This window comes from Loxodonta africana, chromosome 3 (assembly GCF_030014295.1).
Source record: "Loxodonta africana isolate mLoxAfr1 chromosome 3, mLoxAfr1.hap2, whole genome shotgun sequence".
NCBI lineage: Eukaryota > Metazoa > Chordata > Mammalia > Proboscidea > Elephantidae > Loxodonta > Loxodonta africana.
This window is the reverse complement of record NC_087344.1, coordinates 37,528,683-37,545,631: the sequence shown is the minus strand read 5'-3', so window position 1 is coordinate 37,545,631 and position 16,949 is coordinate 37,528,683. Positions and strand designations below refer to the sequence as shown.

Below are 16,949 nucleotides of genomic sequence, written 5' to 3'. Positions count from 1 at the left end.
TGGGGCGCACTACAGCAGACTGGGGGAGCCACAGCCCTGTCCATCGGCCTCCCCAGGTGGCACCTTGGGATCTGGGCTCAGAGCCCTGTTTTCCAGCTTTTCTGCTGACCGGCGGGGCTGCCCCACGCAGTATCACAGTCCAAGAAGGTCTTCCCGCACCATACCTCTCTCAGACTACTGGCCCTGCTCTGGAGGGAGGCACTCCTGTGGGCACGGCACTGAGGCCTGTCAGAGCGGAAGGGCCAGGCCACAGATGTGGTCAGCCTGCCATAACACAAGGAAAGGCAGGGGGCCTGAGGGTTGCCCAAAGTCCCCTCACGGTAATGGCTCAGCCTGGACTAGAAGCCCCTTTTGCAGGCACCTGCTGCCTCTCCGTCAGGGGCCCAGGCCAGCACCCCTCCCTGGCTTGGGTGTTGTACCACTGGGGCCCCTGGGATGGACGGGACCTCACCTTCATTGAAGTCCCTCCCCAGCTCATGGTTGGGGCAGCGCTTCACGACCTCAGTCACATGCTCCGCCTTCTTGTAGACCGGCATGGCACGGACTGCAGTGCCGGGGGGTGGGGGCGTGGCCACCTTCATCTGGATGGGGCACGTCTTGGCAATCTGGCAGTAGAGCTTCTTCAACAGGGGGGAGTACTGTGGGGGGAGAGATGGCTGAGGCTGGTGACCTTGAGCCCATACCCTGCCCAGGTGGTGACCCTGGGATGCTGGCCAGGCCACCAGGATGTAGTCAGGAGCCCCTTCCTTGGGCTCCTCCTCCCCTCTGTGGACCCCTCCAACACCCTATTCCTAGGCGCCCATCCAGGCACCTGCTCAGCACCCTGTTGGCCAGCCCGAGCTCTGAGATAGCAGTGGCTGCTGTGCCAGCTACACCAGCCACCAGCAGGCCTGCCTCCTTCCAACCCCAACTGGCAAAGATGGAGGCAGCCTTTTGTTCAAGGAAACCAGAACCTGGACACAGGCTGCTCGGCGGTCAGGGTGAGGACGTGAGTCCCCGGGGCTCTGTGTCCCAGAGCGTTGGGGCTGTGAACAGTCCCGTCCCACCTCAGAGATGGGTGACTGACTTATCCTTTGGGAGGGAGGGGGCAACATTAACAATGATATGGACAAAGGAGGTCAGCAGTCACCCCCACCCCAGAAAACAGGAGTGACCATACTTGGGGCCCCTGGGTGACAGCAATCAGGGGGCTGTTCCTCTTACAGCTAGTGGGCAGGTGGTGGCAGCTCCTCCTGTGCCAGTGCCCGGGGCAGGTGAGAGTGACACAAGGCCGTTGGACAGAGAGGATGTTACCAGGCTCCTCTGAGGCCTGGGGGCAGCCTAGATGGCGAGCATTTGTGGAGTTCCTCCTGTGTGCAGGGTGAACACATCCCTGGAATTCTGGTGCCTGGAGGGCAAGAAGCCAGCTCTATCCCCCTTGTCTGTCATTAGTAATACCCAGCAAACGGAGGCATGCAGCTGGTACTCGATACATGCATATTGCCTTCATCCTTCCCTGGGGGATGTGCACAGAGCACAAAGGATTCTCCAGCACTAAGGGAGGCCAGCTATGCCCAGGGCAGCAGTAGCCCAGACCAGAGGCCTAGGGGCAGATTTAATGCACAGCCCTCATATCCATCCACAAGCCAGGACTAAGAACGAGTCCCTGACTCTGATGCAGTTATGCAATTTGTCTAGTAATACCAGGGAGATGCTCAGAGACTTCAGTGGGAGGGGCCAACCAAGAAGACTTCCTGGAGGAGGAGGCCCGGGGGAATGCTGGACCTCATCTGGACTGCAGGGTCCTGAACACACTAGTGGCACGGTATTTACTGAGCAAGGATTCGGGGAGCAATCCATCCCCACAGCATCTGTTGAGCGCCTATTGTTTTCCAGGCCCTGGGTGGGAATCTCCTCAACTCCCCAAAACCCCAGACTACTCAGGGGCTGGTGTCAGCTGGTGCACACATAATAACCATTCTCATTATTAGCTAGATGGTAAAAGACGGTAATTGGTCCAGATTGTTACCCCAGCAGCTGTCCAAAAATGAAGTGGAAGGTATGGGGAGGGTTGGCGCTGAACTGAGGTGGGGGGCTCCAGGCCGCTGTCCAGGCTGACCCCCACAGGACCCATCTGCCTCTGTACTAGTGGTGGCTGAGGCGGTAGATGAGGGGTCATCATGGCTGGCCAAAGTCAAAGGGCTCAGAGCGGACTGCATTCCTAAGAAAAAAAGGGGCCGCGTAGCTCACAGCCACCTTCCGACAGGATGCAGCTGGGTTCTAGGTGTGCCCGCTGGGAGGCGTCCGCAGCCTCCCTGGCTCCCTGGTGACCCGTGCAGTCTGAATGCGCAGTGGCTTCAAAGCCCTTGCCCAGCCCAAGCCCTTTCCCTTGGAGCAGCCCCGTTCCCATCCCAAGCCCAGGGCTCTGCTTCCACCGGCCGGCCGCCCCGGGGAGTGCAGTGCCCTTGTCTAGGGAAGCCTGGCTCCCGCTTCCCCTGGCAGCCAGGCGGCTCTGCCTCATTTCACAGACGAGCACGTCCGGGTCCCTGCTGTCCCCTGGTTCCATCACCGCGGGAGGAACAGCAGCCCCTCAAAACAGGGAGGAGGAGCGCTCCAGCCCGGGTGCAGGGTGCAGATGTGTCCTCCCACCCCCTCACTGCGTGGTCCCAGATGGGGGCATAGCAGAGGCTCATGTGTCTGGACTTTCGGGCTGTGGTCACTGGGGAGACCAGCGTCCAGATAGAAAGACCGAAGAGCGCCTGGGCGGGGCCGGGACGCTCCACGGGCGTGCGCACCCCCCTCTCCAGGAGGAACCGCCTAGCGCCCCGCCCACCCTCTGGCTCCGGCGGCGCCGGGAGCTGTCCCTGGTACCTCGGGGCGGCGACACGTCTCCTAGCCAGAGTGCAGTGTGGGTGGGAAAGGGGCAGATTCCAGGCGCAGAACATGAGGGGCTGGCACAAGCCTGCGTCACTACTCTCACCCAAACCAGGGCTCCCCCGGCTGCAGAGGCTTACCATGGATGGGGGGCCCTGGCCTCAGGCCACGGAGCCTCCCAGCAACATAAACAAGGCCACCATGGGTCCTCGGCGGCCCCACCCCCCACAGGTGTCCCAGCCCAGTGCTGCCCAGGTGGTTTGCTCAAGTGGCCTTTGGGGCACACACCTGAGTGGTCAGCCCCCGTCTCTGGTGAGGGGTCCCACCCTGGACGGAGCCCTGGAGAGCCGGACCTCAACCCAGGGGTATGAGCCCCTCGCCCTCCTCTGGCCACCCGGGGCCTGGAGCTGGAAGAAAACGAAGGGACAGGGCTCCTGGGTCCCTTTCCATTCTGTGGAAGAGGTCACGTGCAGATGCTGCCTCCCTCCCGCCCCCGTCCTTTCCTAGAACCGCTAGATGGATGTGTTTCAACAAATTCTGAGCTGATAAAATCTTATTTATCTTCAGCTGTTGACACAGAACCGTCTAGACTTGTCTGCTCCAGGATGTGTGTGCTTCTTGGTACTTGCAGGAAATGATTTGCCGAAACACTCATGTGTGCCCATCCCTCCCCCTCCCCCCATTTTCTCTCCTGGGACACCCTCCCCTTCTCACTTCCCCCAGCCTCTCCTCCACCCCACCCGGTCCAAGATGGGCCTGACCTGGCTGGGAGCCTCGAGGCCGGTAGCTTGGAGGGTGGCGAGAGGGCGGCAGGCGGGTGGGTGCCGGAGCGTGGGGGCTGTTAATTTCCTTGCCCGCTCCCAACAGCTGGGGTGCCCGGGCGCAGGCAGGTCTGGGCAGGAGGACAGTGGAGAGGTGATAATAACTTGTCTGTCAATTTCCCGGGACGTGTAGCATCTTGCAAACCGCAAATACCGTTAACCAGCTTGGGGGAATCTGTTGTAACAGATTCTGGAAGACGTGGCCTGCAGTGGGGGCTTTCATTTTTTTTTTTAATGATTTTTTTTATACCCCACTTTTATCCACTTTCCCTGAGCGTATGTGTGTGTGCAAGCACGTGTGTATGTTTAGAGCCACAGTCTGCCTGCTTTGGGTCACAGCCCCATTTGAGGACTTCCTCAAGGTCACAGGCCCTCTCTCCCTAGAAAAGTTCCCACGGCAACCCATACAACAGTTGGCATGGAGTTCTGTGGACTCACACACCAACTCCCCAAAAACTCACACAGGGACCCAGGCCAACAACCCCTGGTTTAAAGCCCCCAACCCCCACCGCTGGGTTCTTTTTTCCCTCCAGGGGAGGGGGGCCCTTTGGGGGACACATCCTTGGGGACACTCTACTTCATTCTCCCCCAGCACAAGGTCCTCTTACTGTGCACCCCTTCATTGCCACACCAGCTCCTTCCCTTGGGGCGGGGCTCAGGTCCCCCAGGGGCAGGAGACCCAAGGGGCAGGGGGCAAGACTTCCTACTGAAACATTGCATGACAGCCCCAAGTCTTGAGTGTTGTCCTGAGACCCATCTCAGAGGGCTGTGTCTGTTTCAATGACACTATCGTGCGAAGTGCCTGGGAGGAGCTGGCACACAGCCAGCGTCATCACTCTCACCCAAGCCAGGACTTCCCTGGCTGCAGAGGTGGGCACTGTCCTTGTCCTCAGAGACACACCCAGGCAGGTGACACCTCCACTGAGCTTTATTCTGTGGCCCAGCCACCCCCTCTGGCTTTCTCTAGACGCTGAGGGGGGCTGTGGGGGTGGAGGGGTAAGCAGGGGCATCCTTGCAGTCCTTGGGGGCAGGGCAGGGTTGGCAGGGAGCCTGGGAGCTGGAACCAGCAACAGTCCCCTCCTCCCACTTGGAGGCACCAACCAGGGCCCTGTCTGAAGCATCCCCCTCAGCCTCCGCCTACCCCTGCGGCTCCAGGCTGGGCTTCCTCCGCCAGTGGGCCTGGGTCCGACTCTGCCAGCAGCAGAAGGCGGCTGGGACCAGGCATCCCTGCCAATCTTTCCTCGGGACTCTGGCCCTTGGAGGGAAAGCTCTGGCACAGGCCCCAGAGGTCAGGACTGTGGGCAGCCGGCCGCCAAGACCTGCGGGCACAGGGTCAAGTGGGGAGGCAGGAGACCAGTAGCTCTGCTCACTGTGGGGAGGGCCCTTTGACTGCTGGGGAAGACAGCTCCCCACTGCCCTCGCCCCCACCCTACTCTGGGGCCTTGACGAGAAGCCAGAACTAACTGAGAGGTCTGTGGTCAGCCATGGGGATGGGCAGGACCCAGGAGTCTCAGAGGCACCTTCTGCTCACAGGATAGCCCTGCAGCCTCCGACTGACCATAGGCACCCCACTTTGGATGCTGACGTCAGTCCAGGGGCCAGATGGGCCAGCTCCTTCCCTCCGGCCCAGCAGCTTCCCACAGATGGGCCAGAATTGGCACTGGCTGGGCAGATGGGGAGGTGAGCCCAGGTGGGCCTCTCTGGAGGGCAGGTGCTTGTTTGGGTCAGGTTGTCTCTAGCAGGTAGCCCTGGGAGATGGGTCCTATGGTGTCTGACCTTGGCCTTGTTCCATGGGGCTGTAGGCAGGTCCCTGGAACGAGGCCAGTTTGAGATGGCCCTACTGGCTGAGGATTGGTGACTTTGGGATGTCTTCTCTAAGTAAACTCCATCCCAGTTAGAAGGAAGAGAGCCTACATTTTCTCGAAGGGGCACGGCTGCTCCCACCCAGTCAGCTAGTGGACACATGGGGGTGGGCAGTTTCAGCTTTTGAGGAAATAATTGGCTAAAATCAATGTTTTCACTGAACCTCGTAAATAAATAATCAGCAAAGCACCTGGGGCCAGGAGAGTTGTCGTATCTAAGCACTTGATTCACCTACTGCAGACCGCGGTGGCCCTCAGTAGGGCTTTGGCGTCCGGCCTGTCTCTCTTTATTCTCCCCAAAGCCCTGGGGGGCCATATTGCTGGGTCCCTTCTGCATGTGGGATCCCAAGGCGGGAGGAGATGAGTGCCTTGTCTGGGTCACGGCTGCAGTAGAGGAGGTGGGCCCGGAATCCTAGGGTGACCCTGGGCTTGAGGCTACTGTGTGGTTTCCCCAGGAGTCCCCAGATGGTGCAAACAATTAATGCACTCGACTGCTGACCAAAAGGTTGGAGGTTCAAGTCCACCCAGAAGTGCCTCAGAAGAAAAGCCTGGAGATCTACTTCTGAAAAATCAGCCACTGAAAACCCTGTGGAGCAGACTTATACAGTGACACACATGGGGTCACCGTGAGTCGGAATCGACTCCCCAGCAACTGGTGGTTTCCCCAGGAACCTCTGAACTTGGACTTCACTGAGCTTCGAGTGCTATTAACTTTACAAAAAGGACTCTTCTGCCTTAAAACAAGACAAACCTCCTACAGCCTCCATGGCCCCATCATAAACCCCATGCTTGGGAACTTCACCCTCGACACCACCCCCCATCTGAGCCTCACACTCTCCATTTATAAAATGGGGAGGGTGGGCTTTTCTTTCCAGCTCTAACACCCTGGAATTTTCCATCCTCTCCCCTTTCTGAGACTCCTAAAACAATCAATGGGATGCCTAGAGGCAGCTAAGGGCTTCTCCACTAGTGGCAGGGCTCTGGACCAGCCAATCTGGGGTAGGCCTGGACGTATGACTAGCTGGGGTTACAGGGCCCATCCATCAACCCTGAGCTTGAGGAAACCCCAAAATGGTCCCCCAGTGACTGACCACTGGCCCAGAGGTGGCAGGGACCCGCCAGGCTTGGAACCAAAACCTCACCCTCTGTTCCACTGTGACCCCAACCTCACCTCTGAGTTCCCACATGGTGCCAGAGTCCCAGACACCCCTAGGCCCCATCTTGACATAGATCTGGTCCCAGCAGGAGCCAGGCAGGACCTCACCTGTGGCCCTCTCTTTAAAGGGGGTGCCCTCGGTAATACAAATTGTTAACACATCTGGCTGCTAACTGAAAGGTTGATGGTTCAATTCTACCCAGAGGCACCTTGGAAGAAAGGGCTGATGATCTGCTTCCAAAAAAAATCAGCTATCGAAAATCCTATGGAGCACAGTTCTACTCTGACACACGTGAGGTCGCCATGAGCTGGAATCAACTGGATAGTTCGGGTTTCTTTCTCAGTAATGAAATTGGGGGTGGGGGTGGGAGTGGGAGTAGGGGTGGGGGTGGGGGGGTGGGGGCGGGGACAGGGCCTGGCCCCGGGAGGCCAAGAGAGAGCCCACCGCTCCCAGCTCCTGCCACTTGGCCTGTTTCCATGTTTACCTCGGAGGCTGGTCATCCCTGGAGTGTTCTCGAGGGATTTTCACTTGTCAACAAAACTCAAGCAGTGAGTGTGGCAGCCACGGCCCCCAGGTGTTCATGGGCAGACAACATTCTACTTGGGGGTCAGTGCTAGAGTGTCTTCCCACTAGGCAGCCTGGCGGAGCCCACCAGCTTAGGACAGGGCAGGCAGAGAGTCCTCAAGGGGCAAGCCCCTCCTCACCGTCGGTTCACCTGGGGTCCTGAGGTCCCCCACGGAGCTGGGAGCACCAGGCCTTTTGGGAAGGCACCCACAGCAGCGCACACAGCTGCACAATGGGAGCCAGGGGTCAGGTTGCCGGCCCAGAGCCCGCCCACCTTGCACCGGTGGGTGCCTCTTTTAGCCTCAGTTTCCCCATCATACACTGGGAAGAGTAAAAGCACCTACAGTGGGGCTGCAGCAGGGTGACCCATGGTAACGGTCCTGGGTGCTGAGCCCGGCCACCCAGAGCATCGGCTGAGCAGCGTTTGCTGTCAGTATTAAAACCAAAAACCAGTTGCCGTTGAGTCAACCCTGACTCATGGAGGCCCCATGTGTCTGAGGAGACTGTGCCCCACAGGGCTTCCAATGGCTGTGACCTTTGGGACGTAGATGACCAGGAGTTTCCTCCGAGGCACCTCCGGGTGGACTTAAACCTCCAACTTTTGTGTTAGCAGATGCCTGCCTTAACCGCCTACAGCTATCAATGTTTCTAACCCAAAATTCGAATGCTAGGAAAGTGGTCTTCATTTGGGAAATGAGTCCTAGAAAACAGACCATTCTGCTTCAAACTCAAACCTATGGAACAAGGCCCTATCCTTCAAGGGATTCTCTCTCGTGTCCCCTAAAAGAACTCAGATGGTGTGGGGCAGAGGCCTTGGTGTTGTCTCCTCCAGTGTCCCCCAGGATGGGAAGTACCCCTTGGCTCCTGGGACCCAGCTCTGTTGGCATCTGCGCTGGAGCTGGGAGCCCAGGCACCCAGGGACACAGGGCTGTGGGACCTCCCCGCCTTCACTCAGTGCCCCCAAGGCTAGTTTCATGACCTCCAGGGGCAGGGTTCCTTCAGGGGTCACAGCTCCTCGGGGAGTACAGAGAGATGAGGTGACCCTACCCCACCCTATTCTGGGGCCATGAGCCAGGAGCGCCGACCCCCACCGTGCCAGCCTGCAGGAAGCTCGGTCCGGCCCAAGGCTCCCGGGGTGCAGGACAGGCACAACACGAGCAATTGCTGCAATTTCTCCCTAAGTGTTCTTGTTTCCCCTTAATAATCCACGTTTCATCTCCACAATAAACATTGTTAGAACGCTTCCCTCGGCTTTAAATACAGATAATTGCCTTTGGTGCCAGTAAAAGGTATTAATTCCACTTATGCATTCCATAAACTTTTAGGATAACGCAATTGATACCACAGTCGTGTTGGGACACCTCCGCTATTATTCTCCTGCTTACAGAGCTCCGAGGGGCTGGAAAGTTTTCTCCCAGATCCATCAGCATTGACTCAGCCTCATTCTACTCAGGAATCCCATGCTTCCCTGACCCGCCTTCCCTGTGTTCCTCCTGGGGGGGATCTCCCAGGCACACACACACTCAACTTCACACTCATATACGCAGACGCACACACTCACTCATACTCACATGCATGCATGCGCAGACTCACACACCCACACAATCTCATACACACACACTCACAAGCTCACGCCCCCACGCACACCTGCACACAGACACATGCACACACACACGCATTCACAACACACACACACACAGATTCACAGGCTCACACATACACACGCACACACACAGACACACACACTCATTCAATGCACACAGACTCACATCCACTCACAGGCTTGTGAGTGTATGCCTGTATGCATACACATGCACCCACAGGCACACTCATTTACAACACACACACACAGACACACACTCACTCAATACACACAGACTCATACTCACGCACACTCAGACATGCAGGTGCATGCACACTCATACACTCATTCACAACACATGCACACACAGACTCATACACACTCAGATACAGTCATTCATCACACACACACCCACTCTCACACACACACTCGCACACACACACACACACACACACATACACACATGCTCATCAGCTGGGACCCAGCACAGCTGGAGGTAGTCAGGGGCTGTGTCGGGGCTCCTGTCTGTCCAGAGCCCCTGGTTACCAGCTGGGTTGTTGCTCCACTCGCCTCCCACCATCACACCCCGTCCCTGGGAGGACAGCATCCTCAGCGGCTATTGGCAGAGCCACTCAGCCTGCCTGGGGAGCCTGCGAAGTCATGCTGGGCCAGGGCTCCCAACCACACCATGGCCTCATGCCTGAACTCAGAACCCTCCCGAACCCTGTGAAGACTGAAGACAGTGCTTTTCCTGGCAGCCCTGGCCTGGGGGCAGGAAGAGGCTGGTCTGGACTGAACAGAGTCCAAAACCCATACAGGATTGGTACAGGAAAATGCTATACTCTTTCTCTCTGTTCCGTGGGGTCCTGAGGACCATCTGCCACTTTATTGCCAACCTCGGGCAGCCCCCAGGATGGAGTGGCCATCAGGCCCCACAGGCCAGGCTGGGACCTGGCAGAGGGCACATGCTGAGCCCCCAGGCTGCTCAGGGAGCCTTAGCAAGGTCACCCATAGGCCCGGGGCCAGCCTTCCTGGGGAGGGCACGAAACAGAGAAAAGGCGCTGGTGCCACCATCCTTGGCCCAGCTCCATCTGTCCATGTATCCATCTGTCCATCTGCTCAGGAGCATCAGGTGCCCATTGGGTGCCAGGCCCTCATGTGCAGCTCTGATGGTTCACGTTGTCTGTCTCCCCCCAAAGCCCCAAAGGGCTCCAGGATGGGACGACCTTGCCCAAGATGGCGGGCAGACAGCAGTGTCTGTGGAGTGCACCCTCAGCCCAGTCCCTGCCCTAAGGAGTCACAGAACCAGGCTCCTGAACCCCACAGTAACCCTTTACAGACAGGACACCAGAAAGCAGGAGGTGATGCAGCAGCCACAGGCCAGCGAGACCCAGGGTTCAGACCCCGCAGTCGTCTCTGGTCCATCCCACCAGCTATGCAGTTCCTGTCTGCCAAATCCAAACTCAAGCCACCACCAGGGCCCTGGCTTACAAGCTCTTGACTGAGCAGAAATCCCTTCTCTGGCTACCCATTTACCTTCACACTCAGCTCTTTCTAGGCCTTCTGTGGGGAGGACTTGTCAGAACCCTGAGCTGCAACCAGAAAGAAGTGTGTGTGCGTGTATGTGTGCATGCATGTATGTCGTGTGCCACATGCACATATGGTGTGCGTGAGTGCCTCTGTACGGTGTGTGTGCTGGCATGTGTGTAGTGTGTACATATGTGAATGCCTGTGTGGTGTGTGTGCACATGTGTGTATGTGGTGTGTGCATGCACCCATGTGTGTGTGACGCACTGCATGCCTTGTGGTATACGTGCATACATGTGTGTGTTCACAGTCCACGTGTATACATGTGGTATGTGTACTGTGTGCACACACAGGCATGTCCGTGAGCTGAGGTCTCCAGACCCAGTGCTTAAGCAGCGCAGGCATGAGATCTGAAGTCCAAAGGAAGCTGGCCAGGGCAGAATGCCCAGCCCAGGGTGGGAGACCCACAGGTGACCTCAGCCAGGCAGAGGCCAAAGACCCTATTAACGCTGTGGCCCCTTGGGAGTGGGTTGGGGTGTTTTTCTCCAGAGGGGAAAGGAACGAAAGCAGCAGTCAATTTGGAATTGTACTTGAGAAAAATATGCATTATCTATCAGTTACCAGCTGGCTGGTGTGGTGGAGGCTGTGCACGGAGGCCAGGGCAGCGAGCCCAATGACAAGCCTAGACAGCGCTGCGCAGTTGGACCCTGAGAGCTGTGAGCAGGCAGCCTGCGTGCCCTGTCCCGCACTTGAGACAGCCACTCACCTGCCCCCTCCCTGGGCAAGGGAAGAAGCACACCGGGGGGTCTGCTCCCAGACAGACAAGGTGCCAAAAATCTCATTATCAATGTTTGTCCCACCTCTACCCCCGTATTGATAAAGGCTGGGGAGGGGCCGGGCAGGGGCTCAGCAACAGCATCCTCTGTCCGCACCAGCTCCTCTAGAGCCCTAACGGGACCCAGGCTGGGCAGTGTCTGCGGCTCAGGCATCTGGTGGGGGTCAGAGCTTAGGGCCTGAGCTGACCCTTGGTGCTTCAAGCCGGTGTCTCGGTCCTGGGCAGGCTACCCCAAAGGGCCACTCAGGGCCGGGGCCATCGGGACCAAATGCCTTGGCCCCAGCCCTGAAGCCCACGCACCTGGGCAGAGAGGCAGCCAAGGGGCACCTGAGTTGGGGGGCACCAGCAGAGAGGCAGCTCCCATCCCTGCCTGAGGATCAGCTCAGAACCTCTGAGGCCCTTCAAGCCCCGCTAACATGACAGGGACCCCAACACATTCCCAAACAACATGGAAGAAGCAAAGCCAGGGCACCATGAGTTGCCAGCCAGGCCTCCACGTGGAGAACTGGTCCCAAAACGATCAGGTGACTCAGACCCCAATTGACAGATGTCAGTGTTGGGGGGGCTTTCCCTTAGACAGGATGAGTGAACAGTCAGGATGTGGGACGGGGGGCCATGTGTCCCTGCTGGGGGAGAGGGGTGCAGGCATGAGGACTCTCTGTGCTTCCTGACCCGACTCAGGTCCCCCAGGTGGGCCTCAAATCTGAGGTGGAGAGACTGTCTAAGACCCTCTCCAAGTCAACAGAACTACCAAGAGAACCCTCCCAGCAGCTGGTATTTACTGCTGGGCAACCTTGTCAGGAGGGCCAGGCTCCTTAACAACCCTACTGCAGCCACCTCCGCTGCCATAACAATAAAGACCCACATGGTGAAGGCATACCTCGTGCCGGCGACAATAGATAAGTCCTGTGCTACGTACTTGACAGCATGATCTCCTTTAATCCCACCAGCAGCATGAGGTAAGGAGCATTGGGATAACAATTAACGGAGAGGAGAGAGAGGCCATGGGTCTGCAATACCTGGCCATCCATCGAGTCCTGATCGAGCCTTAGCGTAAAGATGGGCAGGGGGCCGGAGGGAGCTCCCAGCCAGAGCAAAACCCAGAAGCAATCTGGGCGGGTGGTGTCTGTCCACCGCCGGACTGGCTACCTGTGGCTCCACCCAGACCTCCAGCCACCCAGGAGCGTGGGAAAGCCAGGAGCTCCAGCCAGCAGGGTAGTAGAGACGGTGGGACTCAGGAATTAAAGGGGCAGAGCAGGGGCAGGGGGCACCTGCTCAGTCAGTGCTCATAAAGGTGTGTACACGGCCACTCCGGACCACTTACCTCCAGCCTGTCTGTGCTCCAGGTGGGGCTGGGGTGAGCATCTAGCTGTTACCTGGGGGACAAGGGACCCAACGGGCAGTGGAGCGTCAAGGAGGACAGGGCACTGCCAAGAGACCCCACATCTGGAACTTCTGAGAGGTGGGGGCTGCACCTCCCAAAGTCAGTGGGGTGCGGGCCAAGGCAAGGCTCATGCTCCCCCATGTCAGTGGGCCAGGGGACCAGAAGCCCCTGGAGCTGCTTTCCTGCCCGTCCCCTGGCCCCTCACTGAGAGGCAAGCCAGAGGTTGCCCGGGGCTGGGTGGCAGTGTGGGGAGTCTTGGTGTTACCCTAGGGATCTGGCAGCCCCTTTCTCTCCCAGCAGCAGTAGGTACAGTGCGGTACAGTGGTCCTAAGCACAGATGTTGAAGCGGGCACTGCTTCCATCCCAGCCCCTACTTACTCTTTGCATAACTTCGAGTAAATTACCTTCTCCCCTCCCCCTCAAGCTTCAGTTTCCTCCGCTGCAAATGGGAATGAAAACTGCCTGTTAACATACACAGGTAGTACCCTACTTACAAGGTATTCAGGTTACAACAGACTGCACTTTGGACGGTCTGTGTTTTTTTCTTTGCACATCTTATCATTAGTAATATGTATTACATAAAATGCTTCACGCATAATTTGCTGATGTCATCATATCTGTAAGTTTATATGTAATGTTTCCAACCCCAAAAAACAAATAAAAATGCTGGTAATAAAAGGCAATAATGATGAAAGCTAAAAAAAAAAAAAATGAAGTATTCATCTTATGTCAGAATCAACTTATGACAGTCATTGGAACGGAACCCCATCCTAAGCTGGGTGCTGCCTGTACTTAAAGTGCCTAGCGCAGTGCCCAGCCCACGGTGAGCGCCACAAGCACATGGAATGTCATTAACATCGGCAAGACCCCAGCTGTAGGCCAGGCTCCCGCCATGGGCAACAGGGAGGACCTGAGTCTGCTGCTGTTTCCACCTTTGCTGTGCCCTGTCTCATGCCAACACTTGGTGATGACCACTTACAGACAGTGGGAGGAGCAAAGCCTAGCCTTGCTGTCTGGAGGAGGTGGCCCCCTGGACCCAGGTGATATCCTCCAATGGCTCCCAGCCCACCCATGTAGGATTTCACATTGGAGCCTCCACCAAGCACAGGTAGGCTAAGAGGAGTCTGGCAAAGGCGGGCTGGCAGGGGGTGTCCCCTGCCCTAGGGACTTCACGGCCAGCCACTTCCATCTCCCGGAATCCCTGCGGGAGGCCGGCCAACTCTGGCCACGTGTTTGAGGGTGGTACACCCAGACCGTCCAGCCCAGACCCGCCCCCCTGCCTGGTGCCCCTCTCTGCCTGGTGAGTGGACACCCTCTGCGGACAGCACTGGCCCACCAACACCCTCCCACCCGCGCCAGCCAGGCACCCCTGGAGGCGCAGCACACTTACCGTCCAGGTGGCGGACTTGGCTGTGCTTGACTGCTGGAAGGTAACCTCGAAGTGGTGGGGGCCGGGGTAGTCAGTGTTGGAGGGGATGACAGGCGCAGGCGACATGGTGTCGAAGGTGGAGCTGGGCTGCGCGTAGGGTGAGTGGGTGGGCACACTGGCAGCGTGCTCCGGGGTGTAGGGGCTGGCCGGGGCTGCGCGGCTGCTCATCTGGTCCATGGTGCTGCTGAGCAGATTAAACTGGGACTGGCGGGAGGGGGAGGGAGGGGAGAGACAAACAGTCAGGCTGAGCGGGGAGCCGCCCGGGCCCCCCCAGGTGTCCGGTTACAGGAGCCTTAAAGGGCCAGCCTGCTCGAGTCATCCCAAACATTTCCTTGGGCGCCCCCCCAACAGGTCACGACTTGTGCCAGATGAACCGACAGTCACCTCACCTCCCTCCACCAGCCATTCTGTGCTGCCAGGGTTTCTGGGGATCCACAGAGTTGGGGAGGGGAGGAAGCAGGGTTTTGCACGCCTGGAGGGGGACTGTCTGGAGGAGGAGGCCCTGGCTCTGGCCTCCTACATGGTCTCCTGCTGCATGGTCGCCCCTATACCCCACAGCTCTGAGTGGGGACCCCAGGCCCAGGGAGTCAGGCAGGGCAGAGACGGGGCCAGGCAGATCCAGTGTTTCATGGGGTTGTCTGTGTGGCCCTGGGGCACCAGTCTGACTCCCAGATCCAGATTGGGGGGCTGGAGGAAGCCTGACTTTCCAATAGATCCCCAGAGTCATCTCTTTAGGGCGGGTGGCCTTAGTCTCCATCGGAACGGCCCCTCTACACTTAGGGATCCCCATCCTTGTCTCCCTGCCCTGACAGTGTTCTAGCTCCTTCCATCCCCTCGGTTCTTCCCAGCATCCTGCCAGCCCAGCTGCCCACCAAGGTCAGGCACCTCAGAAGCAAGAACTCAGGAGTGGGAGCCAACCATGGAGAAGGTGTGTCCTCTAGGTCACCCTCCATGGGCTTCTGGGCCAGGATGGGTCGGCTCCCACCAGGAGCCAAGGGAGGGGTGCTGGCTGCACTCAGTGTCTGGGGTCTCAGGTAGATCCCACCTGGAGGGCTGGCCAGGAAGACCCTCATTCCAAACCTGCAGCTTCCAGCAGGAGGTGGGCTTTGGAGGGTCATGCAGAACAGCTGACAGGTACAAGGCCTCTGAGCATCAATGCGTAGATTAGATGGCCCTTGCTCTGTGTCAGGGACCACTCCCAGTTCACTGTGTAGGACCCCTTTCATCTCTATGCCTCCCAAGTTGGGCCCTGCTGTTCTCCTCTTTTACAGATGAGGAAACCAAGGCCCAGGAACGGGAAGTGACTCGCCTTGGGTGATGTACTGGGGATGAAGCCCAGGGAGTCTGGGCTTCTCCCTTACCCCTGCTCTCCCTTCTTCCCCTAGCCCAGCTTCCTGGCTCCCCAGGACCCTGGCCAATGACACCAGGAGACCAGCCATCAGGAAGGCCATGAGCCTGAGGCCCCAGGTTGAGACGGTAAACTGGAGAGTGTGCCTGGTGAGGGAAGGCTGCACAGCAAGGGGGCAGAGGGTGCGAGGTTGATGTGGAGGAGGAAGCAGGAGCTGAGTGTGAGAGCCAGGCACCCTGCATGCTCTCCTTCAGAACCCTCCCCTCCCCTCCCGGTAGGCACACATCCCCTCACCGGCCTGCCCCCAACCCTGCAGATTAAAACAAAAAGCGCAGTCTGTTTCTCCAGCTGGGGCTGGACCAGAAGAGCACAGAGAGCCCTGGCTGAGCCCCAGGGGTCCATGCTGTGAGTGACTGAATCAGCCACTCGCTCCCAGGACCTCTGCCTCTGTCTCCACCAAGGGAGGGTTGAACTGAACAGCCCAAAGCCCTGTCCGGCTTGGCATGTCTCCAGCCTGCCAGAAACACCTCATGGCCACATGTGTCCCTGATCAGGGTCCTCAGAGCCTCAGGCACCTCCCAGCTGTGCAGGATCCAAGGCCGGGCAGTGAGTCCCACAGGGAGACAGACGGCAGCAAGTCCAGGGTGAGGGGCATCTGCTGAAGGCTGCCCAGTATAGAGGAGCCCAGTGCAGGGTCCAGGGACACACATCTTCTGATGTGGACAGGCCACTTCCTTGGATGTTCCAGCCCACGGGACTCCAACTCCGATTCAGTGTGGACCTCAGCCCCTTGGGGACATCCATGCTGGGCTCAGAGGTGAGGCCTTAGCCCGAGGCCCCGGCATGCTGATATGGGCGGAACCCCTGGGGAGGCCTCTGAGTGGCAGCAGGCAGCTTGCCTGGCCCTGACCGACCCCACACTTGGGTCTGTTTTGGTCACTTCTTTCTGAACCTCCAGAGCCACAGCTGCCATAGGCCTGTGTCCATCTACTTTTGGACCAGAGGTCTCTCCCTGAGGAACAGACCCTCCTACCTCCAGCATCGCTGAGGCTCTCTCCCCCATTCTACTTGGGCCCCCACACTGTCCCTAGCAGGCTGTGGACTGGTCACTCTCCCCCTGGGCTGTGGCCCTGGCCTCTCCCAGATCCTGGCTGTTCTGAGGAGGGTTCAGGGAAGTGACAGTCCCCCCAACTCTGAGAGGCATTTAGGGCAACAAACCTCTTACTCCACACAGGACAGGGCTACAGACCCCCAACCACGCAGCCCTGGGAGCTGCCAATAAAGCCCTAGCAGGAGGACACCTGCTTACATGGAAGGTGCCAGAAGGGGCACGGTCATCTGCCTAACAGGCCTCACTGACCCCTGCACCCTGGGGGGCTGGACGCCTATCCACATGGAGTCTGCCTGTTGGTTCAGCTCTTTCTCTTGCCGAGGTGGGGGTAAAATACCATCACTTCCCTTGGAGCTGGTGAGCATAAGGGGTAACACCCAGACGTGCTGAAGCCTGGCCAGCGCACAGGCCTTGTCCCATCCCAGGACCCCAGTTCCGGCACCTCCACGGCCTCCAAGTCCAGTGACCTGCTCCCT

The 16,949-nt window shown here is 58.4% G+C and overlaps 1 protein-coding gene across 1 annotated transcript in view; it reads right to left on the bottom strand.

Moving 5' to 3' along the window:
* Positions 1–16,949, bottom strand: part of TP73 (tumor protein p73) — an 83,252-nt gene that overhangs the window by 12,399 nt on the left and 53,904 nt on the right. The window contains exons 4-5 of the mRNA XM_010593158.3: positions 13,976–14,218; positions 452–638 (exon numbers count right to left, since the gene is read on the bottom strand). Coding sequence (XP_010591460.2) covers positions 452–638; positions 13,976–14,218 — 430 coding nt within the window. The remainder of the gene's footprint in view (positions 1–451; positions 639–13,975; positions 14,219–16,949) is intronic.